The sequence below is a fragment of the Bos mutus genome, chromosome 19, assembly GCF_027580195.1.
Source record: "Bos mutus isolate GX-2022 chromosome 19, NWIPB_WYAK_1.1, whole genome shotgun sequence".
Lineage (NCBI taxonomy): Eukaryota > Metazoa > Chordata > Mammalia > Artiodactyla > Bovidae > Bos > Bos mutus.
The window spans coordinates 20,295,722-20,322,723 of record NC_091635.1 but is presented as its reverse complement, the minus strand read 5'-3'; the positions used below and the strand labels follow the sequence as shown (position 1 = coordinate 20,322,723).

General features: G+C 48.1%; 1 protein-coding gene across 7 annotated transcripts in view; it reads left to right on the top strand.

Moving 5' to 3' along the window:
• Positions 1–27,002, top strand: part of SPECC1 (sperm antigen with calponin homology and coiled-coil domains 1) — a 233,255-nt gene that overhangs the window by 182,440 nt on the left and 23,813 nt on the right. For 3 of the 7 annotated variants that reach the window (XM_070389551.1, XM_070389550.1, XM_070389556.1), the window contains 3 exons: positions 1,160–1,276; positions 6,363–6,422; positions 14,301–17,370. The exons of 1 other annotated variant lie outside the window; for it this stretch is intronic. In XM_070389551.1, the coding sequence (XP_070245652.1) occupies positions 1,160–1,276; positions 6,363–6,422; positions 14,301–14,390 (267 nt within the window). In that variant the 3' untranslated portion in view covers positions 14,391–17,370. Of the gene's footprint in view, positions 1–1,159; positions 1,277–6,362; positions 6,423–14,300; positions 17,371–27,002 lie in introns of those variants that run through there. 3 more of the 7 variants (XM_070389553.1, XM_070389552.1, XM_070389554.1) reach the window with 3 other exon arrangements.

Genomic DNA, 27,002 nt, shown 5'->3' with positions numbered 1-27,002 from the left:
AGAAAGATCTACCAAGTGTTAAAGGCTTTTGGTGTAAAGTGAATTTATACAGGAAGGAAGTCAGGGAGGGAGGGAGAAAAGGGAAGGAGGAAGGAAACCCAACAAGAGGATGGGGGCAGTGGCCAGCGGGTGGAGCTGGACCAGCAGGGTTTGGTTTCACTTCAGCTTTCTTACCTGTCAGATGGGCATGACGCTGCTTACTTACGGGTGTGGGTGTCCTGGGAATTAAATGAGAAAATGCACAGTGACAGGCACCGTGTAGACACTCCGCCAACCGTCCTCCCTTCTCACCCCTCAAGTCCGGAAACCCTCCGCTCTTGCTAATGCCTGGTTTCTCTGCAGCTGCCCCGCCTCCCAGGGTCTCCCAGCCCAGCATCAGGTTTGAAAGCTGAAACTGAGTGAACTGGATGGGTCGTGGCCACCCACTCCAGCTCTTCCTTCTGCTTTTTTCATGCGCAAGCCTCTTCAGAAGGCATAAAATCAAAGTGCCTTCATTTCCAGCACAGCCCCCAAGTCCCATCAGGTAGCTGCAGGGTCGTCACAGAGACTTTTGAGACAAGAGATCCAGATGATCTGCTTCTCGGGGGTCCAGCCTGAGCACAGACAGACCTTGCAGCCGGGCCTCTCAGACTTGTATGTCACACTAGTGCCTGTCTGAGAGCTTAAGGACACACTGCTTAAGGTGGCTCTCTGAGGGGAAGTCCCCGGGTCTTCCCTAGGAGATGGTGGTGATGATGGTGATGGAGACGGTGATGTGATGATGGTGGTGGTAGTGATGGTGATGATGACGGTGGTGGTGGTGATGGTGGTGATTCTTCTTTGGCCAAATAAGGCTGGGAGGTACTAGGATGTACAAAGCTAACCAAGTGGTTAATCTGAGAATACAGTGTCTGAGAACCTTTGACCTACCAGCAGGCCACCAGAAATTCCCCACTGTTTCTCACTCCAGAGTCTTTTTTTGTGCATTTCTGTGAATGGATTTGGGCAACACCAGGCCACCATTCCTGGCAGCAAAATTATTAATGAATGTACTCCCAGCAGACGTGGGTAGTATCTGGTCTCATCTTCCAGCAAACCCAGAGATGCACACATGCATCGCAGCATAGCCCTGTTTAGTCATGACTCAGCAGTCTGGTGATTAATGCCACTCTCCCCACAGAACATTGATATCACCAATTTCAGCAGCAGCTGGAGTGATGGCTTGGCCTTTTGTGCTCTCCTCCACACCTACCTGCCCGCCCACATCCCATACCAGGAGCTGAACAGCCAGGAGAAAGTAAGTCCTGCATCCCCACCCCGGTCACTCTCCAGAACACAGGGGAATTTCTCACACCGTTGATACATCCCAGGGAGTGTGGGGTTTGTGGACTTGAAGAGGAAACTGGGGTAAGATTCCAGCACAGATCACAACGGAGGGCAGCTCCCACCCTCAGTAATGTCCTCAACTTCCCTTGTTACCTAGGAAAATGCAGCAGAGACCAGTTGACTGTGTCTGCTGAGAACTTCCTATCACCCAGTTTTCAGAGGAGGCCTTCATGGTTTCAAGAGCTTAGGCCAGCATTTTCAAAATCTTTTCCAAAGAACCAGAAATCCCTGGCTCAGATAAACTGGGGAAGCTATCTATCATAGCACACTTCTGGAGATTCTTGATGCCATAAATACTCTAGGAAGTCCTTCATTAGAGAAACCTGTGTGACTCATTTTAGGCCAGTGTACATCAGAGCCACAAAACCTTTTTAACGTTTAATATAATCACCCATAACAGGAGTTGGCAGACTTCCCCTGTTGGGGGTCAGTGGTAGGCTTTGTTGGTCTGTGGTCTTTGTCAAAGCTACTCAGCTCTCCCATCAAAGCACCCAAGTGGCCATAGATGTTTGTCAATAATAGGCTTGCTGTGTTCTAATAAAACTTTATTAGCAAAAACAGGCTGAGGGCTGAGTTTGGCCTGTGGGCTTTGATTTAGCAAACCCTGCCCAAGAACATCCTTAAAATCATATTCCACAGAGTTATTCCAGGAAACACTGTCCCTGGCCCTGGACTCATTTACTCAACAGATGTTTCTTGGTAGCTGTCATGCCCAGTAATAAAGGCAGCAGTGGTGGTGTAGACAGGTCCTTTGTCCTTGGGAGGTGGGTGGTCAGCAAACAAGTGAGTAAACTTGTAACAAGTAGCACTGTAAGTAAATAACTGTAAACTATGACTTCCCTGGTGGCTAAGACGGTAAAGCATCTGTCTACAATGCGGAAGACCTGGGTTCAATCCCTGGGTTGGGAAGATTCCCTGGAGAAGGAAATGGCAACCCACTCCAGTACCCTTGTCTAGAAAATCCCATGGATGGAGGAGCCTGGTGTCCATGGGGTTGCAAAGAGTCGGACACGACTGAGCGACTTCACTCACTCACTCATGGAAGACCATGAGAGAAGCATAGGGTGTGGGGTGAACACGGGGACCTAACTTTCACCAGGAAGGTTGTGGACGTCTCTGAGGTGGAATTCCAGTGAAGAGCCCACATGAGGGAACCAGTGATGCACAGAGCCGGGGGGCCTTCCAGAGCCAGGGAGCATGCCAAAGGCACACCCAGGGGAGCAGAGACCAGAGACATGGGGAGGCCGGTGGGCCATATGAGGAAGTCCATAGGACAGGGTGTGGGGGAGGGGTCTGGAGCATGGGAGCGTCTGTCCCCTTGGAGTCTGTGGTGTGCCACCCTCCCAGCACATGGATGCTTCACTAAAACCCATCCTTTGGGGTTTTACTGGCAGCTTCATTATACAGACATAACTAATTAAATCATTGGTCACTGGTGACTGGTTCAGCCTCCAGCCCCTCCCCGCTCCCTGCAGGTCAAGGGGTGGGACTGAATGTTATAACCTCTAATCCCACACTGTCTTTCCAGGGGTTTTCAAAAATTGAGTTATTAACATACACCCAGGTGTTGTTGGAAAGGGTTTGTTATGAGTAACAAAAGACACCTGTTTTGGAACTTCCCTGGCAGTCCAGTGGCTAGAACTCTGCACTCCCAATGCAGGGGACCCAGGCTCAATCCCTAGTCAGGGAACCAGATTCCACACGCCGCAATTCAGAGTTGGCATGCCTCCAGTAAAGACCCCACATGCTGCAACTGAGACCCAGCATAGCCAGATAAACAAACGAATAAAAACAAATATTATTACAAAAGATGCCTGCATGACTCCTACATCGAAAATTACAAAGGCTTTAGGAGCTCTGTGCAGGAACCAGGACAAAGACCAAAGGTGTATTTCTTATCATAAGTCAAACTTCACAGAGGCACCAAGAGAAGACAAGGAACAGGCCTTGAGGACTCCATCCTTGTTGCCAGGGCAGGGCAGAGTGGCCCAGCGAAGGTACCAGGTACCAGGAGGAGCAGCCACAAAGGAGACCAGCAGGGGCATGTGGGGTCCCAGGATCCACAAAGCCTTGGCACTGTCGACAAAAAAAAAATCCATCAGTCGATCAAGGAAGAAAAAGAAAATTTTTATTCAAACCAAACTGAGGCTTATAACCTTCTGAGGAAGCCTCTGAGGAAGCTTCCAGAACTGTTCTGCCTGTTAGAGGTCTAAGCACAGTCGTACAAGGTTTAGAGATAAGAGTGCTGTGCATCAAGGGATGTGACCGGTTTACACATTCCAGGGCTGCTAGTACAGAGTGAGCAGCAGGTCATGGGTCATCAGGGCCCAGGGAAGGTCAAGAAGGAAGGTTGTCTCCTAGGGGAGTCTGCTGGTGCCGGCAGAGTGTCGCTCCTCATGGTTGAGCAGGTATTGAATGTTTCTGCCGACGGGAAGGTTGGTTGAAGCCTGCTACAGATAGGTCCTCAGGGTGTGAAGTGTTTGACTGCAGCCATGGCACTTTGTCCTCCCATCAATGGACGTGTTGGAAAAGAATGGAAAGTGTTTGCTTTCACCCTTCAGATCATCTCATTGCTTCCAGATGACGGAAACCGCATCATGTCCCCTGGAGGCCGGTGATCCCTGAGATTCACGGCCAGCTGCCCAGATCTGGAAATGCACAGAACAGCCGAGCATCACAGCTTGGTCTCTCTGTTGTCCTCGAGATACGGGAGCGCATGGTTCCAGCACGCAGGTTGCCTTTCTTCTCCCTGCTCCTGGATGTTGTCCTGGGGAGGAGGCAGGTCAGGCTGTGAGATGCTGCAGGTTCATGAGGGGTGAAGGACTTAGCTCCAGGTGCATCCCTTGATGCACAGCCCTCTGTCTCAATATCCTGTACGACTGCTTTGACCTCTTACAGGCAGAACAGTTCTGGGAGCTTCCTCAGAGGCTGTTCCCGGGTTATAATCCTCAACTTGGCTTGAATCCTCAACTTGGTGTGGAGTTTTCATTCCAGATCGTGCAGCGTCACAGCCTCCCCTGATGACCGCTGGCCTCCTGCTTCCTAACTGCCCCATGTGGACGTGCTCTGGCTTTGGCCCCTGCACTGGGAGACCTTGTGTTCATGTTTGGGGAAAGAAACTCGTATCTCAGAGTTACCAATGAGGGTTCTCAGAACAATGTGTCAACACAGGCAAATCAAACCGGCACAGTTTAAAGCTGAGCACGTGTGTGAGACTCAGCCTGGGGGGGCTCTTGCTGGAGGAGAGAGGGAGAAATAGGGAAGGCTTCCTGGAAGGGATGACTTTGAAGTTGAGTTTCAAAGGGAAGGAGCTAATTTGAATGAAACGATGCCTTTGACCTTCAGGATGAGTGAAGTTCAGCCCTCCTCAGTTGGAGCCTGGGTCTGGGGAGCTCTCAGTGCAGTATATTTCTTGGGTTTTTTGGTGAACAGCAGACATTGAAAAGGGCACCAAGAGAGGCCTGTAATGTTTATATGCATGTTAAGTTACTTCAGTTATGTCCAACTCTGTGCAACCCTCTGGACTGTAGCCCGCCAGGCTCCTCTGTTTATGGGATTCTCCAGGCAAGGATACTGGAGTGTGTTGCCATGCCCTCCTCCAGGGTATCTTCCTGACCCAGAGATCGAACCCACGAATCTTGAATTTTTGGGCAGGTTCTTTTATCAGTAGTGCCACCTGTAAAAACCTATCAAAATCAGAATCTGAAAAGTCACTTTAGTACAAAGAGAATATCATGGATTATAAGCCATAGGAAGATAAGAAACCAGAAGTAGAGAAGGAGACACAGTTCTCCCAGCAAGAAAAGTCCCAGACAAGCAGAACTGAAAACAGACTTGAAGAAAGGCAAGGTCCAGGTCTGGAGCACACCGAAATGTGGTGTGGTTCTGAGCTGTTGGTTGTTACAAAGAGGAAAACCCTTTGGAAATAATGTGTTGAGTGGCACAGCATCGGGACTCTGGAACCTGGGGCGAGGAATGTGATCCCAGCTGCTGTGCCAATACCCCTTGTTGTTTTCAGCCTTCAGAGTCGTCCTGTTAAGAGGGTGCCGGACACTTCAGTGTGGTTGAGGAGAAGGAAGCCAAATGTATCAGCTTGAGCAGTTCAGAACATAACTAGGTGGAGGAAAGGCAAGGGAAAGTCCTACTCATCACACCAAGTGAAGTCGGGAACTGTCATTCGTAACCGATGGGACAAGAAATGATGGTTTGAGGATACTGGTTAAAGTCACAAACATAACTAATAAGGGAGCGAACGTGAGCTGTGTGACTAGAATGAAGGGAAGAGAGAGGTGCATGATTCCTGAGTCATTTAACTTAGGAGGAAGTTAGAAGGTCATGCCTCTATTTTAGAAATCAAGAAAGTGGTGGGACTTCCCTGGTGGTCCAGTGGCTAAGATTCCAAGCTCCAAAAGCAGGGGTCCCCAGGCTCAATCCCTGGTCAGGGAACTAGATCCTACCTGCTGCGACTAAAGATCCCAAGTGCTGCAACTAAGCCAAATAAATAAATATTTAGAAGGAAGGAAGAAACAGTGATGTCAGCAGGTACAGAGAAATGAAGGAAGTCGCTGAAATTAAAGAGAGAAGTGAAAAATCATTCTCCCAAGGTCCAGGATTGAGGCAAGGAAGTCTTTCATGTGATTATATTTAACTATGTGTACATATTACTTTGATAATTTTTGATACAGCACCATGATTAAACAAATTGATATACAACAGAATGTGTATGTCCTAAATATTGACAAAGTGAAAAATAACTAACAAAAATGTATCTTTGATGGTCAGGAATCAATCAATAATGTTATTTTTTAGTGACAGTGGTAATCTGTTAATCTTCTTTTTTCCCCCTTAAACTGAGACCACTGTCTGCATACTTGACTTCAACACTAGTGTTTTATAAATAGTAGATAATCTATATGGGAGTGTCAGTTGGTGTTTATTGCTAACAAAAGCTATATATTCTTGGCTGATAATTTCATTCTGTTTGACTTTTAACCTAGAAAAGAAATCTCTTGTTGGCATTTGAAGCAGCTGAAAGTGTAGGCATCAAACCCAGCCTGGTGAGTGTCCCCCTTTGTATCCATGTGATACTTTAATCCCATGAGAAAGAACTTTATGCCGTCTACTAAATAATCTTCACAGCAATGAAGTCCATTACTCATGATTCCTGATATAAAAGTGTACAGTTGGTCTGACCACATGTGATTTAGAGTGTTTTCAGTGAAGATTTCGCTGTGCATAAATTTCAGTTCTAGACTGAATTATCATTAAAGCCCTGGAAATATGAATACGATGTAATTTTTAAAATATCAATACACAGCCAATCTCTGAAGAAGGAACGGGAAATAACTAGATGCCAGAAATTAAAAGAGGAGTGAAGACCAGAGTCCTGAGGCATGTGCTGGACTCTGGCCACCCCAGGGTGGGACTGGGGCAGTGGGAAAGGGCCTCCAATGTGTGTAGGCTGTGGTTTGTGCTCATGAAGGGGCAGGAGACCTGGCACTGAGCTCCTGTAACCAGAGCATTGGGCCTGAGACCCCTGGACAGAACCAAGGCTCCCCAAACGCTAATCTTCTTAGTGAAGGGGAGATAAAAATTGCTACCTGCCAGTCCAGGGAGGTGATAAGGAAGCTCAGTCTCTACCTTGGATTTCTTTGTGGCCAAAACCCACAAAATCTCTTGGAGGGAAGGAAGGAAAAGCTGGGCCAGATGAGGTTTTGAGTCCAAATTTATAAGATCTGCTGCAAGCAGTGACCAGTTTATAGTGTCTCTGCTGCCAGAAGCTCTGTGGCCTGGAGTACAGAGGCTACTGAAAATACACTCACAATTCAAAATTACAAAGCAGTCGGGAAAATGATCTACTTGACAATAGGACCTGCTGTACAGTACAGGGGACTGTACTTAGTATTCTGTGATAACCTATATGTGAAAAGACTTGAAAAAGAATGACTATATGTGCATGTATAACTGAATCACTTTGCTGTACACTTGAAACTAACACAACATTGTAAATTAACTAGACTCCAATAAAATTTAAACAAAGAAAAGAAAATTATCTAGTCAGCAGGCACCACGAACAATAGGACCATCTACCAGAATTTGAGATAATAAAACAATAAGAAAGAGACCTCAAAAGACTATGTTTAAACATGTTGGAGATCAGAGAAGGAATAAAAATCATAAGGAAGGAACATGGTTTTATTTTCTTTTTTAAGATTCTGAAAAAAGCCAAGTAGAAATTTAAAATTTGAAAGTAAAAACCACAGCTGGATTGAAACCTGATTGGATACAGCAGAAAAGAGAACTGCTGAACCAGAAAATACATCACAGGAAATTACCCAGGACATATAACAGAGATTTTAAGATGAAAATGTGATAGGGGTTTTATTAATAGGTTTTCAACTTTAAGAAATGGAAAACCCAACTAACGGTTGCTTCAACCATAAAGATTTTTTTTTGTAGTTTCAGGAATGGTTCACTGCTTAATGTAATCAAGGCCCACAGAGTGTCTTTACTTTCTTGGTTCTTTGTCCTCTTATTTGTCTCTCTATAGCTGAACATGGCTGCCAAGCTCCAGACATCACTCCCATCTGTAGGGCCAAAAGTGGGGAGGAAGGGGTACAGTGAGTGCCTGACATCCCCCTCTTTGATAAGGAAACCAAAAGGCTTCCGAGAGGCCCTCCAGCTCTGTGGCAGTTCTCTGTTGCGTGGCCACCCCAGCTGCAAAGGGATTTGAGAGGGCAAACATACAACATTTCTCATCCTCTTTAGTGGGACGCCTGCAAAGGAAACAGAGGTTGGGACCAACTGATAGTGTCTGTCACAAAGCTTAAGAGGCATGGAAGATAAAATCAGACCGTGTCCAACTCCCATGGCCAGTGGGAATTCCAGAAGTAGAGGAAAGAAAACATGGAGAGAGAATATTTGAAAAAGTGGCGCCTGAAATTTTTCCACAATGATGAAAGACCACAGATTCTTAATGGAATCTCAAACAGGATAAATAATACAAAACATCCATCCAGACACATTGTAACGTAATTGCAGAAAAAGCAAAGTGATCATCTACAAATAATTTGCACTAACCAATAATAAAAGAAACCTAGTAGAAAACTTGGAGAAGTCAATGGCACCCCACTCCAGTACTCTTGCCTGGAAAATCCCACGGACAGAGGAGCCTGGTAGGCTGCAGTCCATGGGGTCGCTAAGAGTCGGACACAACTGAGCGACTTCACTTTCACTTTTCACTTTCATGCATTGGAGAAGGAAATGGCAACCCACTCCAGTGTTCTTGCCTGGAGAATCCCAGGGACTGGGGAGCCTGGTGGGCTGCTGTCTATGGGGTCGCACAGAGTTGGACACGACTGAAGCAACTCAGCAGCAGCAGCAGTAGAAAACTATCAAAGTCTGGAATAGGCAACTCACAAAGGGCCAATAAACGTTTAAAAACATGTTCAGTGATTAGGAAAATCTCAGCTGCAGTACAGTGAGAGATATACTTGTGTAACCCTCAGAGGGTGAAATGAAAAGGGAAAAAGACCAGGGGCTTCCCTGGTGGCTCATCGGTAAAGAATCCACCTGCCAATGCAGGAGACATCGGCTTGATTCCTAGGCCAGGAAGATTCCAGTACTGTGGGACAGCTAAGCCCATGCACCACAGTAACCTCAGCTACTGAGGCCCACACTCCCTCGAGCCCATACTCCAGAGCAAGAGAGGCCGCTACAATGAGAAGCCTGCTTATGGCAACGAAAAGGAGCGCTTACTCACCACTAGAGAAGAGCCCGCATGACAACGAAGACCCAGCACAGCCCAAAATAAAAAATAAATAAAATTTTGGGGGAAAAAAGGAAAAAGACAACTATCGTAGGAATTTTAATACTATAGTTATAACAGTGTTATCCTAACATGTTTGACAGAATGGACAGTTTTTAAAATATATACATAAGTATATTTCTTCAAATAGTAAATGTAACTATTTCTCCAAAACGCACAGAGAAAGAACTAGAACTTTAGCCATTAAAGAAGTGCAATTCATTGTTTTAAATATAGTCACACACACACATAAACAAAAAAATACGAGTCCGCCCAAATTCCACTGAACCTTTGAGAAACAGATGTCCCTATTGTGCAAACTCGAGTCTAGAGAATTTAAAAAGAAGTGGGGGGACTTAATGTCTGGCGAGGATGGAGTAGCAGGAACCTGATTTATCTTCTGAAACACTAAACAGCCAGGGAGTTGTCGTTGTTCAGTCCCTAAGTTATGTCGGACTCTTTTAAACCCCATGGACTGCAGCACATCAGGCCCCTTTACCCTCCACAGTCTCTGAGAGCTTGCTCAGATTCATGTCCACTGAGTCAGTGATCCCTTGCAACCGTCTCATCCTGTCATCCCCTTCTCCTTTTGCCCTCAATCTTTCCCAGCATCAGGGTCTTTTCCAATGACTCAGCCCTTTGCATCAGGTGGCCAAAGTATTGGAGCTTCAACTTCAGCTTTAGTCCTTCCAATGAATATTCAGGGTTGATTTCCTTTTGGAATGACTGGTTTAATCTCTTTGCTGTTCAGGGGACTCTTAAGAGTCTTCTCCAGCAGCACAAATCGAAAGCAGCTAACAAGTAGCCACAGATCATTTGCTTAAGGAAAGATATTGAATATAATGAGAACTTGTTGGAAGATGATATTCTACACAGAATATGGTTTTCTTTGTATGCTTGCGTGCTAAGTCACTTCAGTCGTGTCTGACTCTTTGTGACCTTGTAGACTGTACCCCGCCAAGCTCCTGTGTCCATGGGATTTCCCAGGCAAGAATACCGGACTGGGTTGCCATGCCCTTTTCCAGAGGATCTTCCCAACCCAGGGATCGAACCCCCGTCTCCTGTGTCACCTACATGGGCAGGCAGGTTCTTTACCACTAGAGCCACCTGGGACATGTTACTGTTAATATTTGCTTTTTTAAATTAATGTTTTTTCCTATTTTTTTGTCTCATGTACTACTGAAGTTAGTGAATGCTGGGAAGCAAATGAGATCATCTTGTTGAGCTAATCATCAGAGCCAGAGATTTTATTTGTACAGAAGTCTCTGAGGAGCTACTGACGAACATCATCGTGGATCTCACAAACATTTAGGAATGTTTGTGAGCAGTTTAACCAGTTCATGCCATCAAGAAAATAGAAGCTTCCTACATTATTAAGTTTACTTTTGTATCATGAGATGCAGTGAAAAATAATATATTTAATTACATGTGACATTTTAAAATTGCAACTAATCAGAATTGGCAGCAGTAACAATCCCAAGTCTTTGGTCAAGTTCTATTATTAGATTAGTCAGGAAAAAAATTCCCTTATATGTTTATATGCTAGCAAATATAGGCTTTTACATTTAGAGGATTAACAAGGATAAGAGTTTTTCCAAGTGAAAACACCACAGTGTTCCCCCGAGTTGAGAATGCATTTCTTCCCCGCCACGTTGGGAATGCATTTCTTCCTTGCCACAGTGTGAGACAGAAATTTCACCCACTGCATCAATCACAGGAAGGGTGGAGAGAGAAGAGGCGTGGCCTTGTTGCCGCTGCTGTCAGAGCAGCCAGAACGGGTGCCCTCCAAGGGTGGATGTGTTTGCACTGGTGAGGCAGACATGCCCATACCAGGCCGTGTGGTCTGTGAGGGTGTCACTTGCTTGCTGAGCCTGTGTGTCCCCCAGAATGGTCACTCCTCACACAGACTAAGGTCTTCAGGTCACCTAGGAAGGTAGGTCTTCACAGCTCAGGGTTTTATAGGGAGGTTAGAATGATTCCTTAGGTGAGGCTGAGCCTGCGCTGTCACATAAACTTTATAGAGGCTACTCTGTACCAGGCACTTTCTGTGAGTTGAGTCATGGTCCCTCTCAGAAGTCCTATGACATAGATGCTCCTTACATGAGGAACACTGCAATTTCGTGGAAGGGCACATAGCTTGTGAGTAGCCAAGACAAGGGTCAAGGAGGCTATCTGACTCCAGAGCCCACATCTCACCCCTCCATGACCCTGCATCTGAGCAGCCATGCCAACCTGGGCTCTTAAAGCACAATTTACTCATAGTCTATCAAGCGCATATGTGTTATATTGTAATTTATCTGATTATAGGGCTTATCTCTGGGCCTCTCTGGTGGCTCAGACAGTGAAGAATCCACCTGCAACATGGGAGACCTGAGTTTGATCCCTGGGTTGGGCAGATCCCCTGGAGAAGGGCATGAGAACCCACTCCATTGTTCTTGCCTAGACTCCTGAGGGAAAGAAGCCCTATCTTTTTTTTTTTTCAATTACTTTTATTGCAATGAAATACACATAACTTGGCTTCCCTGGTGGTAAAGAATCTGCCTGCCAATGCAGGAGACATAAGAAATGAGGGTTCAATCCCACTGTGGGAAGATCTCCTGGAGGAGGGCATGACGACCCACTCCAGTATTCTTGCCTGGGAAATCCCAGGACAGAGGAGCCTAGCAGGGTGCAGTCTATAGGGTCAAAAAGAGTCGGACACACTTAGCGACTAAACAACAACAACTATGAATAAATGTTATTGATTGATGGCTGTCCAGCCAGCCTTGCATTCCTGAGATGAACCCACTTGATCATGATTCAATTTGCTAATATTTATTAAGGATCATTGTGTTTACATTTTAGTGAGAAATTGGTATTCTTGTAATGTTTTTGTCCTGCTTTTGGTATCGAGGTAGTTCTAGCTTCACAGAATGAATGAGGAAGTGTCCCCTCCTCTTCTGTTTCCTGGAAGAGATTGCATAGAACTGGTATTATTTCTTCCTGGACTGTTTGATAGAATTAACCAGTGAAACCATCTGGGTCTGGTGTTTTCTTTTTTTGGAAGGTTTTTAGCTACTGAATCAAGTGTCTCACACTATCGGATTTTTATTGATCCAACATACCCTGTCTTCTCCTGAAAGGTGTTAACTGATTTCTTCATGCACTAAAATAGTTTAAAATTTAATTATTGTCGGGTTCAAGCATGTAGGACAGTCTGAGTAAAACTGTGAATATTGATCAGACTTCAGAATCCTCTCTGAGCAGGAAGACGTGTCCTTGTCCCCAGAGGGGGTTTGCCATCCCTCCAGCCTCTCAGGCCATCCCTGTCTTCTCAGAGCTCATCTGCCTCCAGAGAGCACGATTCCTTATCGCTTCTGTCTGTGTCATCATGTTAGCAACCCTCGTGTTATAAGAACTTCGGCTGTTTGTGCATCTGTCTGTGCACACAGAAGGAGGCTTTTCCTCCTTGTCTTCTGTGAATGCATTGTTTCTCTTTTCACATAGCTGTAGGTTCCTGTGTGGGGTGTTCCACGTGCTCCTTTTTCACCCTTCCCTCAGACCGATGATACGCTGATTTCTCAGCCTCACCAGGGAGAAAAATCAGTTAAATATATTTAGATGCTGAAACAGAAGCTAAGTGGCTGGTTCCAGGCCTCAGCCAGTTCTGTCCCTGCCCAGGAACAGATGTTCTGAGCTCAGCCTGCTTTTCCACTGTGTCTCTGCTTCCATCTTCATGCCAGGACCTTCCCTACTATTCTCTCATGACCACAGAAGAATCCGCAGTCAGCCCCAAGATGAATTGTTGAGTAGTGTGGTGACACAAATTTCAGGAAAGCCTGGCTGAGCAGTGGATGGAGCACCATCCTGCCGCTGTCAGTCCCCGGCCTCTGCCTGTGCTTGCATATGGTCAATGAAATGAGGGAAAATAAAACGTGACTGGTGACCCTTTTGCCACTGGTGACCCTCTGGTCAAATAGCTTTTAGCTGGTGTAGGGCTTTTGTGGCACAAGTAGCAGAAACAGTACTGCACAGATGCTCACTGCAAAGAAGTGACCACAGTCACACCCTGTGCTATTAGGATGGGACAGCTGTTCTCCTGGACAGTGTATGTCCGCTAAATGACGTAGCACAGCTGTGTGGGAAATTGAGTATAAAAAATGTTCAGTGACCAAGCACAGGGTACGCAGTGACAGTGTGGGAGGACATGGGTGTGTGTTCAAATGTAGCTGGGAGAAGTGGGAATCCTTTCGCAACAATGGAATCATAGTGACTCTTTTTGAAACTTTTGTTTTATTGATTGAAGTAGAGCCAATTTAGAATGTCCTATTAGTTTCTCCTGTATAACAGAGTGATTCAGTTACACGCACACACATTCTTTTCCATGTTCTTTCCCATTTTTGTTTATCCCAGGATACTGAATATAGTTCCCTGTGCTGCACAGCAGGACCTTGTTGTTTATCCATCCTGTATGTAACAGTTTACATCTGCTAATCCCAAACTCCCAGTCCTCTCTCCCCAACCCCTTGGCAACCACAAGTCTTCTCTATGTCTGTGAGTCTGTTTCACAGATAAATTCAGTTGTGTCATTTTTTAGATTCCACATATAAGTGATATCATATGCTATTTGCCTTTCTCTGTCTGATTTAGTGTAATAATCTCTAGTTGCATCCATGTTGCTACAAATGGCATTATTTCATTCTTTTTAATGGCTGAGTAATACTCCATTGTATATATGTAACACATCTTCTTTATCCATTGCTCTGTCGATGGACATTGAAGTTGTTTCCTTATCTTGGCTACTGTGATTAGTGCTGCCTAGACCATTGGGGTGATGTATATTTTTGAGTTAGAGTTTTATCCAGATATGTGCCCAGGAGTGGGATTGCTGGATCATGTGACAACTCTTAGTTTTTGTTCAGAACTTTTCTTTTTTCAGAACTTTCTTTTAATGCTCATTGTTAAAATATGAGAGGGGCAGGAGATCATGTCTAATGTTCCTAAAAGCATAGCATCTCCTGAATAAGCGGGAAGGAAAAGCTTTTCTTTTCCCCACTGAGCACCTTTAGCACTGGCTGGGTGTTGCCTGCACCTGCTGGCCATGAGGGAAGGTCCGGCGGCACCCAGTGACCTCTGCCCTCTCCCACAGGAGCTCAGTGAGTTGCTGCACACAGACCGGCCTGACTGGCAGAGCGTGATGCAGTATGTGGCCCAGATCTACAAGTACTTCGAGACGTAGGTCCTGCGTGTCCCACACCCACTGTGCGCCCTGGACGCACCTGGTCTGTGCTGTCAGCCGCCCACTGTCTGGATTTCCAAGGCAGGTTCCACGCAAGTCCGACACACAAACAAGAAACAGCGGGATCCACCGCACCTACCCTGAACCCTGGCACATATGGACTGTAAGTTGGGGGTCATGCTCCCAGGGGCCCCCTTCTCCTGTGGGAGCCCTGCCATGTGTTCACTGGAGCTGCCCTGAGTCTCACGACAAACATCTAAACCCATCATCTTTCTACTAAGAATCCTGGCTTCTGCCTTCTAAAAATTCTGCACTTGCCAGTCCAGCCCCTCCAGAAACACCGAGCAGGACACAAAAGGACAAAGTCAGCTCTCGAGCAGCTCTGAGTCACGTGAGCCCTGCCTTTTGGGGACAGACTTGGTTCCCAGAGAGGATTTCACCACCGTTAGGTCTCCTGTCCCTTCATTCTCTGGGTGGGAGACCAAATGTTTGAGATGAAAGGAGCCCCTGGGTGTGTGCTCGGTGCCCCTGGGAGGGACAGGAAGGGGTGTGTCTGGGGCGTGGTCACACCAGGACTGGTGCTTGGCAGTGGACAGAAAGCCTCTGTGACCTCACCGGCTCCTTGCGTCCTGCACATGTTCATGCCCGTCCACACCCACATGCTTGCACACGCAAAACTTGACAAGAGTCCCTCAGACAGAAGGGACGGGCCTGTGTTGACCAAGGTCCTCCTGCTTTTGCACAAGCAGGCTGAAGATGTGTCTTTTGGGTGTGCTGGGCAGACAGCATCTCAGCTCTGGCTTTGGCTTAGTCCTTCCCCAGGCCTCTTAAATTTGCATGGACAGGAGGCCCGAGCGAGGCAGGGAGGGCTCGGGTACGACTGGATGAAGGGCATCGGCTTTCCCAGCACGTGCAGTCACCCCATGTGGCTGCAGAGCACCCCCACCCCAGAGCAGTCCCTCCCCTGGGTCGTGCAGGCATGGGTGCAGGTCATCACCTGGGCAAATACATGCACATTTCATGGCAAATGAGGCCCCCCTGGCCCAGGGGGCTCCCACAGCTGCTGGCATCAGTGCCCTCTGACCCAGGTCCATTGACACTCCCTGAGCCCAGGGCTGCCCACCCTGCCCAGTACACCCTATGAGCCCGGGGGGGCAGGCGGGCCCTTCTGCACACCCGGGCCCTGTTGATCCCTGTCCTGGGAGGTGTGAGCTCAGCCCCCCTGCCCAGTTGCCTTGGAGGAGACACTGGCCCCGCCAGGGTCCATCCGTCCCCCTCAGGCTGCAGAGGTGACCCACTGGGGTTCTTGTCTGGGGGCTCCCCGACAGCATACACCCCCTCACCTGCCCCGGCCTGGGGTCAGAATGTCAGGAAGGGACACCAGCGTCATGTTGTGTGTATTTTCAAAGTCCCTGAGAAGCGCTGGAAGGGGAGTCTGGTGACAGTAACCATGTGGGATGTCTTCATGTGGAAGGTGGAGCCACCTTCCTGGACAGTCTGCTGGAAGTTACCCGGTGTCTCCTCCCAGGTGTCTGCCTCCTCCTCGCCCCCTGCTCCTGCCTTGCTCACCCCACAAGGGGGTGTCACACCCAAGAGGGGTTCGTTGGTGGCTGTGTTTACTCTGGGTTCGCTGCAGGCTCTGCGGGAGGGGTTGCCGATGCCTGGTGCTGCTCCTGGTGCCCTGTGGTTCCTGAGAGGGTCTAGGATCGGCTCCTGCGGCACTCTCTCGGTGGGGGGCTCACTTCAGGTTAAAAAGAAGAGAGGGGGCCATGTGCAGTTTATTTTTATAACTCGGAGAGGTTGCCCAATTCCCCTTGCTGCCCAGCGGGCAGGCTAGAGCACAGCATGCCTGTGTCCTGCCCAAGGGACCAGGTGGTGTAGGGCAGTCTGGCCCTGGGCATCCTGGTGTGGGGTCAGGTCTTCCAGTACTGAAGAGGCAGGGGGTCACCTCGGTCTGATTTTAATTGAGGAGCTCAGAGCACAAGTTGAGTGTGGAATGTTTTTAAAGTTGAGAACACATGGTGTTTACCATAAGCGCACCCCACCCTCCCCAGTTCCCTGTCCTGAGGTTTTCACAGGCCACTGTATCTATGTTTCTTCCCATCTTCCTCCACCCAGCACTTCGTCATTTAAAATTATTTGGTGGTTCTGCAGATCCTTTTTCCAAAAAAAATGCATTATTTTTATATGCAAGATAGACACAAAATGCAAGATCCCCAAGAGGGGCGGAGTTGTTTTAAGACACAAAGAGAAGCCCTTGGCTCTTTGTGTGCTGAGTTGTTTCCTGGCTGATGGTGGTGCCACAGCCCCTGCCCACTGGGCTGGCCATCTGGGAACCCACACCTCTCCTGGCCCGTCCCTCCTCACCTCAGAAACGACGGTGGTCTTTGGTTTTCGCTCTTCACTCAGCTGTTGTATAGCTTTTATTGAGACCACCCAAGGACCCCAGGGGACCCACACCTGGTGTCACGGTATCCGTGGGTCTCAGCCCCAGAATGGTGGGCTGCTATCCCAGCCCCCTGCTGTCCCCACCAAGGGACAGGCCCCTCTCTGTGCCCTGCCTGGGATGGAGGACTCGATCATCAGATACAAGCTCCTTTGCACACCCAGCCCCAGTCCTCCCCAGCCCAGAGCCCAAGGGCCATTTGAGAGGAAGTGAGAGTGGCATGCAGCAATGGACAGGACTCAGAAGCCCTTTTATAAAGGATATTTAATATCGTGGCCCCAGCTTCGTGGCAGGTTTCACTTTTCTGGCCAGGTTAAAGTTTGGCTGGGCCTACGCTGCCCTGAGCAGCTCTCTGACTGTAACCACACGAGCTGAGTGCAGTGGATGAATGAGGCCTCGTTTCTGCCAGGAGTGCAGAGTGCCAAGCGTGGTCCAGACACGACAGATGCGTGTGCAAATGTGGACATGACCAAGTATGACATATGACTCTGTAATATTTCTAATAAATATATTTTGTTTCTGTCTGATTGTGAATTTGTCCCAGCGACATTTATTGTTACTGTTTTCTCAAAATGCCAGACTTCCATTCAGTCCATTCCAAACTGGCACCTCCAGGCCCCTGTTCCTTGCTGGGCGTGGTCTCCACTGCAGCTGCCATGGGTCACCGGAGAGGTCTGGGCCCTGACTCCCCTCAGCCTCCTTCCCTGCATGGCCCCCTTGTGGAGCCCGCCCTCCAGGGCTACACAGGATGCTGTAGGCTGCATGGACAGGCCCGCCAGGGATGGGGAGCAAGCAGGAGGGGGTCATACCAAGACCGTGGGGGCAGGGTGAACATGAACTTGAATGGACATGGGCTGCTGCAGTGTTCTGACACCAGGATGCCATGCGAGCAATTCGTCAGGTGGTTTGTGGTCTTCAGGCACTTCTCGGAGGCCACTGTTCACAGATGTCTGGGGACCAGCCCAGCCCACAGGAGAGGAGAGAGGACACAGGAGGAGCCTCATGACTTCCTCCTCCTTTCAGGGAAGCCCCTGCCTCACTTCCCACCCTGACAGGTTCTGGCCTTTCCCTCCTGGGGGCCTCCCTCTTCCCAAAATAACACAGCCTCTGATGCAAGTGGAACAGACCCTGAGCCAGGATGGCAGCCACCACCCGCTTCCTCTGGACAGTCAGGTGCCAGGCAACTGTACCCAGAAGACACCAGGGTCCTCGTGTGATAACCTGCCATTGTCCTAGCTTCTCAACCTGTGTACATGTGTGTGCGTGCACACACGGGCACATGGACATTTGGTGGATGGCCAGTGTCGCAGCCAAGGCCAATTGACCCCCTTCCATGGTTTGGGGTCCAGCAGGGAGGTTCCTGATCTATGGGCTTGGACCCCTCTGTGAATGAAGTTCGGTCCAGGCATACTGAGTTCTGTCTGAGGCATGAGCTGCCCAGCGAGGCCTGACCCACAGCCCGTGCCCCAGTGGTACTTTGCGTCTGTGGTCAGTGGCTCTGTGCTGCGTTGAAGGCCTGGGGACTCTGGCCGTGGGGTCTCAGCCAGCTGTGGGCACCTTCGCCAGTTCTTCTGTTCCTCCTGCCACTAAGCGCATGGCTTCCCAGGGCAGAGCCAACGAGATCAGATGTGTACAGGGCCAGGGATGTTTTCAGTCTGAACTTGCAGTCCTGGAGGCCAGGGTTTTAGACCTTACCTCCTATAGACCAGCACACCCAAATGGCCCCTCAGGGTCTCAGGACAGGGTTGAAGCTGTGCACTGTGACTCTTTAGAAGTCTTTTATTTTGAGGGCCTAAATTTTGTATTTGAAGTTTTTAAAATGTCGAGAATTCTACATTCCCTTCCTAACAGGTCATATAAAAATGTTGACTTTTCCCCTAAAAAATGTTTGAGTACTATCAGGACATTGGTTGGGAAGATTCAGCACCTCCTTGTAGAGCTACGTCCCCTGGCATGAAGAACCCATAGGCATGCCTGATCCTCAGGGCATGAGTCCAGCTGGAGAAGTACAAAACTGGCCAGAAAGGTGAGTCACAAATTGTGTAACTTCAAGTTGTCTGGGAAAAGAAAACCAGGGAGCACAGTGGTAACGAGCTTCATCGGAGCCCCTTATGATTCGTTTCTGGACAGGTTCGGCTCTGGAGCTGTTTGCACAGGGTGGGGTGGGGAGCCAGGCTGGATTCCAAGAACATTTGCTGGCCTGCGCATCCTCCAGGTTGAGTCAGCTGGAACCCACAGCATCTCATTGTCCGTGTCCCCAGGCCATGGAGAATTCCTCCCCTGCCTCAGACAATGGAAACCTGTCTCCCAGCTAAGAGCAGACACGTGGAGCCTGGGGATTTGGCAGATCCGGCATCTTCTCCAACTTGTTTACAGTTTAAAGCAACGGGCCTCTTCCCTGAGCCTGCCTTGAGAGAGCAGAGATGCTGTGGGATCTCTGCTGCTGGGAGGGGCCACTGTGAGTGATGTGAAAGATGGCACCTCAGCAGCAGCCTTGCCTCCTTTGAAAATGAAATTCTCTGACCATGAAACCAGAAGCCGGAAGATGCATTTCCTGTGATTAGTTGTAAATGTCATTGTTCTAAAGTGACAATTGTTACTAAAATATATGTTCTGTCCAGAGAATACCCAAAAGTACAAAGATGAAAAAAGTCCTTGGCATCACACCAAAAATGGGTTACCACAATTAACCTCCATTCAGTATTTTATCAGATCACTTAGGATTGGGCTAAACTTCAAGGAATAGAGACTCCAGCAATACTGTCTTAGATATGAAACTTATTTCTCACCAAAAAGAGAAGTCCAGAGGTGGAAAACCCAAGAATGGTATGTTGGAGCCCTCAAATCCTCAGGGACCCAGACCCCTTTCCACTCTGACATTTCCCAAGGGAGTGCAGTTTGTCCTCATGAGCTAAGATGGCTGCCAGAGTTCCAGTCATCACAATTGTATACCAGGTGGCAGCATAGAGGAAGAGTGCCCTGTCCTTTTTAAATCTTCCTAGAAGACCCATTTAACATGTTCACTTTTATTTCATTGAGCAGTGTACCTAGCTTCAATTTTCAAAGTGAAAATTAGTTGCTCAATCATATCCAACTCTTTGTGACCCCATGGACTGTAGCTTACCAGGCTCCTCTGTCCATGGGATTCTCCAGGCAAGCATACTGGGTTGGGTTGCCATTTCCTTCTCCAGGGGATCTTCCCCAACCAGGGATCAAACCTGGGTCTCCTGCATTGCAGGCAGATTCTTTACTGTCTGAGCCACCAGGGAAGCCCACCTGGCTTCAGTGGAGACCATGAAATGTAGTCTTTTTAGGTGAACACCAGTGGAGCTGGCTGAAAACTAGGAAAGGGAAGAACCAACATTGTGAAGGCACCTAGAAGGTTCTGTGACAATGTATATACTTTTTCATCTTAAAGTTTAGTTTCTTGAATCAGTTCAAAACCTTATTTTTACTTGGCTCAAAAACTTAACAATTAGGAAAAGAGATACAGTGAAAAGTCCCCCATCCACTTAGTCATCCCTCTCCTCCCCTCCCCTCACACAAGCTCACTGGCAACCGTGTCACCAGTTATCTTGTTTGTTTCTGTCTCTGTAGCGTCTTATACAAACAACTGTGAGCATCATGGGCTCTCACTTCTTTAACCTGGAAGGTGGCAGGCTGTGCACATCTGCATCTTGTCCTTCATTTTGCTTTGTCTGTTGTCTTTTCCTTTAGTGATACATCACGGAGACATTTTCCCATCAATACAAAGAGAGCATTCTCACTTCTTGTTCCTGCAGCCTGGTGTTCCACTGGGTGGGTGCAGCATAAATTATGTATCTACTCCCCTGGGAAGGGTGTGTGTGGCCGGATGATCTGTCACACAAACCAGGACCCTTTCAAGAGTGAGAGTGTGGTGTCTGTTAGTAATTATACTGGAGCAAAGCTATGAACTGTCCCAAGTGGACTGGGGCATGGGGTCGCCCCATGAGGATGAATGTGGGGGTGTCAGTGAAAGTGTTTTGCGGTTACAACAGTGCTGCAAATTTTAATGTGCACGTGCATAACTGGGTTCATCCACATAATTCTCCAGGTCAAAGGGCGTCTGCTTTGTGCTCTGGGTGGAAACTGCCAATTTGCCCCCCGTGGGAGCAGTGCTGGCTTTTCTCATCATCACAGCTCGGCCCACAGAGCGTGTTGTCAGACCTTTGGATTTTTGCTGGTGAGAAGCAGCATCTGAATTAGTTTTAATGTGCATTTGTTGTGAATGAGGCTGAATATGCTTAAGAAATCCTATTTATGTTCCTTTTCCTGTGACTAGTCTTTTCTAATCCTTTGCCCATTTTTTTCTTACTCAGTGTTTAGAAATCACATCTTGGAGTTTTTTTGTGAGTTAGAGAGATGATTCTGGTGATTTGAGATGCAAATACTTTCCCCAGCTGGCGGTTTGTCTTTGCTTATGATGGTTTGTTTTCCAAATTTGCTGGCATATTGAGTGCAGCACTTTCACAGCATCATCTTTTAGGATTTGAAATAGCCCAACTGGAATTCCATCACCTCCATTAGCTTTGTTCGTAGTGATGCTTCCCAAGGCCCACTTGACTTTGCATTCCAGGATGTCTGGCTCTAGGTGAGTGATCACACCATTGTGGTTATCTGGGTCGTGAAGATCTTTTTTGTATAGTTCTTCTGTGTATTCTTGCCACCTATTCATAATAGCTTCTGCTTCTATTAGGTCCATACCATTTCTGTCCTTTATTGTGCCCATCTTTGCATGAAATGTTCCCTTGGTATCTCCAATTTTCTTGAAGAGATCTCTAGTCTTTCCCATTCTATTGTTTTCCTCTATTTGCATTAATCACTGAGGAAGGCTCTCATATCTCTCCTTGCTATTTGGAACGCTGCACTCAGATGCTCATATCTTTCCTTTTTTCCTTTGTCTTTTGCTTCTCTTCTTTTCTCAGCTAATTGTAAGGCCTCCTCAGACAACCATGTTGTCTTTTTGCATTTCTTTTTCTTAGGGATGGTCTTGATCACTGCCAACTGTACAATGTCACAAACCTCTGTCCATAGTTCTTCAGGCATTCTGTCTGTAAGATCTAATCCCTTAAATCTATTTGTTCCTTCCACTGTATAATTGTAAGGGATTTGATTTAGGTCATACCTGAATGGTCTAGTGGTTTTCCCTACTTTCTTCAATTTAAGTCTGAATTTTGCAATAAGGAGTTCATGATCTGAGCCAGTCAGCTCTCAGTCTTGTTTTTGCAGACTGTATAGAGCTTCTCCAGCTGCAAAGAATATAATCAATCTGATTTCGGTATTGACCATCTGGTGATCGTCAAAACTCAGCAGTGGCCACAGGACTGGAAAAGGTCAGTTTTCATTCCAATCCCAAAGAGAAGCAATGCCAAAGAATGTTCAAACTACCGCACAATTGCACTCATCACACACACTAGCAAAGTAATGCTCAAAATTCTCCAAGCCAGGCTTCAATATTATGTGAACCATGAACTTCCAGATGTTCAAGCTGGATTTAGAAAAGGCAGAGGAACCAGAGATCAAATTGCCAACATCTGCTGGATCATAGAGAAAGCAAGAGAGTTCCAGAAAAACATCTATTTCAGCTTTATTGACTATGCCAAAGTCTTTGACTCTGTGGATCACAATACACTGTGGAAAACTCTTAAAGAGATGGGAATACCAGGCCACCTGACCTGCCTCCTGAGAAATCTGTATTCCAGTCAAGAAGCAACAGTTAGAACTGGACATGGAACAACAGACTGGTTCCAAATCAGGAAAGGAGTACATCAAGGCTGTATGTTGTTACCCTGCTTATTTAACTTATATGCAGAGTACATCATGTGAAATGCAGGGCTGGATGAAGCACAAGCTGGAATCAAGATTGCCGGGAGAAATATCAATAACCTCAGACATGCAGATGACACCACCCTTATGACAGAAAGCAAAGAACTAAAGAGACTTTTGTTGAAAGTGAAAGAGGAGAGATAAAAAGTAGGCTTAAAACTCAACATTTAGAAAACTAAGATCCTGGCATCTGGTCCCATCACTTCATGGCAAATAGATGGGGAAACAATAGAAACAGTGACAGACTTTGTTTTTTTGGGCCCCAGAATCACTGCAGATGGTGACTGCAGCCATGAAATTATAAGACACTTGCTCCTTGGAAGAAAAGCTATGACCAACCTAGACAGCATATTAAAAAGTAGAGACATTACTTTGCCAACAAAGGTCCATCTAATCAAAGCTATGGTTTTTCCAGTAGTCACATATAGATGTGAGAGCTGGACCATAAAGAAGGCTGAGCATCGAAGAATTGATGCTTTTGAACTGTGTTATTGGAGAAGACTCTTGAGAGTTCCTTGGACTGTATGGAGATCAAACCAGTCCATCCTAAAGGAAAGCAGTCCTGAATATTCATTGAAAGGACTGATGCTGAAGCTGAAACTCCAATACTTTGGCCACCTGATGAGAAGGGCTGACTTATTAGAAAAGACCCTGATGCTGGGCAGGATTGAAGGCAGGAGGAGAAGGGGACGACAGAGGATGAGATGGTTGGATGGCATCACTGATTCGATGGACATGAGTTTGAGCAAGCTCTGGGAGTTGGTGAATGACAGGGAAGCCTGGCGTGCTGCAATCCATGGGGTCACAAAAAGTTGGACATGACTGAATGACTGAACTGAACTGAACTGATGATAATTTGTTGGGTTTTGCCATGTAGGAGATTTTTTATCTTTATCTTTTCTTTTATGCCTTTGGATTTTAAGTCAAAACTGTTCCCCTTTCCAGAGTTATGAAGGAGCTCTGTTATGGAAGAGTGCTTCAGGGTTTTCTTCTAGAACATTCTTCGGTTTTAAATCCTTGGTTCCTTTGGGTTTCGATATGGTATTCATGTGGGGTATGGAGATATATGCTTTTGAAAAGTGTATTTACTTTTTTCCATGGTAATACAAGCTCATGGTTTAGTTACCTCCCAACTTATAAATAGTAACTCACACTGCTCTGTGTTCACTCTGTTGATTTAAGTTTGTTTTTCTACGTTACATGAGAATTTAAGTCCTGTGTCTCCACTCCACATCCTTTGTTCACAAATGCCCATCAGATCTGTCTACTGGGCGGTGGACCCTGGGATATGACCATGTTCTATTCCTCTCCTTTTAAAAATGAATTAACTTTTCATTTTTTAGTAAGTGATCTTATTTAGTCATTATGACCCCCTTTTCAAAAATATATAAACTAGACGGATTTGGGGTTAAACTGCGTGGGATGGAGGAACTCCTCATTTTCTTCTGCAACACATTTTCTTCCAAAAAATTTTCTCCTCACACAATCTTGGGAAGCTTCCCCAGTGGCTCAGCAGTAAAGAATCCACCTGCCAATGCAGGAGATGCAGGAGACGCGGGTTCTATCCCTGGGTTGGGAAGATACCCTAAGGAGGAAATGGCAACCCACTCCAGTATTCTTGCCTGGAGAATCCCATGGACAGAGGAGCCTGGCGGGCTGCAGTCCATGGGGTCACAAAGAGTTGGACATAACTAAGCACGCATGAGTACACACTATTATCGTTTGAAATAGCTGGTTACATTTGTGTCTGAGTAAGTTACAGCCTGGTGTTTGTTTTCTTGACTTGAGTACTTTCAACCTAGCATCAGAGCAACCCTAAGAGTCATCTGCAAATATTCCACGTGGTTTTCCCATGTCAAGTGCTGGGGGATACAACTGTGAATGACACAGACTCAGCCCAGACTCTCTGGAGCTCACATTCTGATGCACTAGGAAGAAAAGTAGAGTGGGGAGAGAGGCGGGTGGGCTGGTGAGAGCAGGTACTGCTCTAGGAAGGATGATCGGAGAAAGGCTCTGTGAGGAGGTGACGAGAGTTTGAATCAATACCTGGAAGATATGAAAGGGAGCCTGATGAAAACGGGGAGGAGGGGTGGACAGACTGGGAGCAGCCTGTGCAAAGGCCCTGTGGCAGGAACATGCTGGTTGTGTGTGGGTGGGGGCAGATGTGTGTGTATCTGTGTCTGTGTGTTTGTGTTGGGAGCATACCAGGGGGCCAGTGTGAGCAGCAGAACATGGAAGCAACTGTCTAGAAGAGGGAGGGAGGTGAGAACCTCCCAGCCTGATCAGAAGTAACTGGAGGGTTGGGAAGATGGTCTGACTTACTCTCCTAAACATTCTTTTGGAAGTCCAGCAGAGATGTGACTGTGGTGGGACAAGAGTGTAGTAGAGATAAAATGATAAAGCCTGGTGAGGAGGTCAGGTGAGCATGTGGGAGCTCAGACAGGATGACAGCAGGGAAGATGGACAGGAGGAGGGGGTTTCCAGCAGAGCTGACACGTGCTCCAGCCTGCTGTGGGAGAGGGATCTTGGATGACAGCGGGCAGGCATGTGAGCCGGGCATCTGCTAACCCTGGTGCCACCGGCTGAGCTGGAGGAGACTGGCGGGGGTGGGGGTGGGTGGGGGTTGGCGGGAACCCAGGGAGGCGGGGTCAGAGTCAGGCTCAGGTGCCTTTTCAACATCTAAGAAGAGAAGTTGAGTGGACAAGAAAACAGTCATCCCGAGCCCAAGAGAAAAGACAGAGAAGACACCTGAAGGAGGATGGTTCCTGGTCCTCTAACACGTAGCCACCGGGGAGGCCGAGGGCATCTCGGAAGCCAGCATTTGGGGAAGGAGAAAGTGATGAACAAACACTGCCGAGAGGCTGAGTAAGATGGGTGAGCACTGAGAACAGACCCTGGTTGTGGTGAGACAAGCATAGGTGTTGTGGGTTGACAGGGCCTGCGGGACCATGGGCTGGAGGTGGGAGTCGGGACACAGGAGGAAGTGGAGGCCGAGACCTCTGCTGTGAAGGGGACACAGGGCAGGCTGCAGGAAGTGACATGAAATGGGGAGGGATGTCACTGTCATCCTGTTTTCTCCCTGAAGGGTGGAAGGATATGGCCCATTTTCCTGCTTGTGGGATCAGTCTGGAGCAGGGGTCAGCGAGGGGAGCAGGCTCTCAGGTAGCAGGGCCGGGGTGTCCATAAGGACGTGCACAGAACTGGGGTAGGGGGTGAGCGGCTGTGAAATCCCGCACAAGCTCCAGGCGCCTGTGTGCGGAGGCATAGCAGTGGCTATTTGCCCATCTGGGTGGACACATGTTTGTTTTCACAGCTGGTGCAGCTGGATGAGGGCCCAGGAGCTGAGTGTCAGGTGTGGGGTGGGGGTCTTGCACAGGAAATGGGCTGGGAGGGGGCTGTGCACAGCTGAAGCTGATGTCCTGAAGCCAATCCAGGTGCCCCTGGTGACTGTGAGGCAGGCTCACAGGGCCAGCGTGGTTCAGGAGGCTGGAGAGGCGCGTGTGGGCCAGGATGTGGGCCAGGGAGACAGGCAGAGGGGTTCACAGAAAGGCAGTGTTGGAGCCACCAGGAACGGCAACACTGGGGCGAAAAAGGCAGGGATGGGGAAGAAACTTCCTGGAAGTGGGCTGAGCACCGGGGAGCAGGGGGTGAGCAGGTGACCACAGAGAGAAATGGCTCCCAACTGTGGAGGAGGGGAGCTCAGACGTGAGCCCCACATGTCCCCCCTCCTCAGGGAGTCTGGCGGAAGCCTCAGGAGTCTAGGGGGACACAGCTGGGGCCCTGCCAGCAGGAGGGCAATGGACGTTCAGAGAAGAGGTCAGGATTTGCAGTGTTTTCTGGTGATGCCACGAGTTCAACGCCTGGTAGAGACGTGGGATCGGGAGGAAGTGGACTCTGAAGTCAGATGAGGGGATATTCGGCTGATGGGGGACAACCGTGGGAACATGAGGTGGACTCCAGCCAGATCCTGAGAGTCAAGAGCACCTCCTGGAGGAATCAGAGGGGTGGACCCTCAGGAGGGCCCAGGGGCCTGGGGTGGATCCCAAGACGACCCCGGCCTGCCCTGCACCCCAAGGAAGATACACGCGGACATGTGGATCTCTGCCCTTGCCCTGTGCAGGAGGCCAAGAGTCATTTCCGCACCTCCTTCCATCCTGTCTCAGCAGCCGCTGTGGTGTGCACCCACCCCTGGTCCAGCAGCCCCAGCACTGCAGGCAGGAGGTCCGTCCACACAGCGAGGAGCGTCCAGCCTTAAAAAGGGAGGAAGCCTTGACACGTGAACAACATGGATGAGCCGGGTGGACACCGTGCTGCATGAA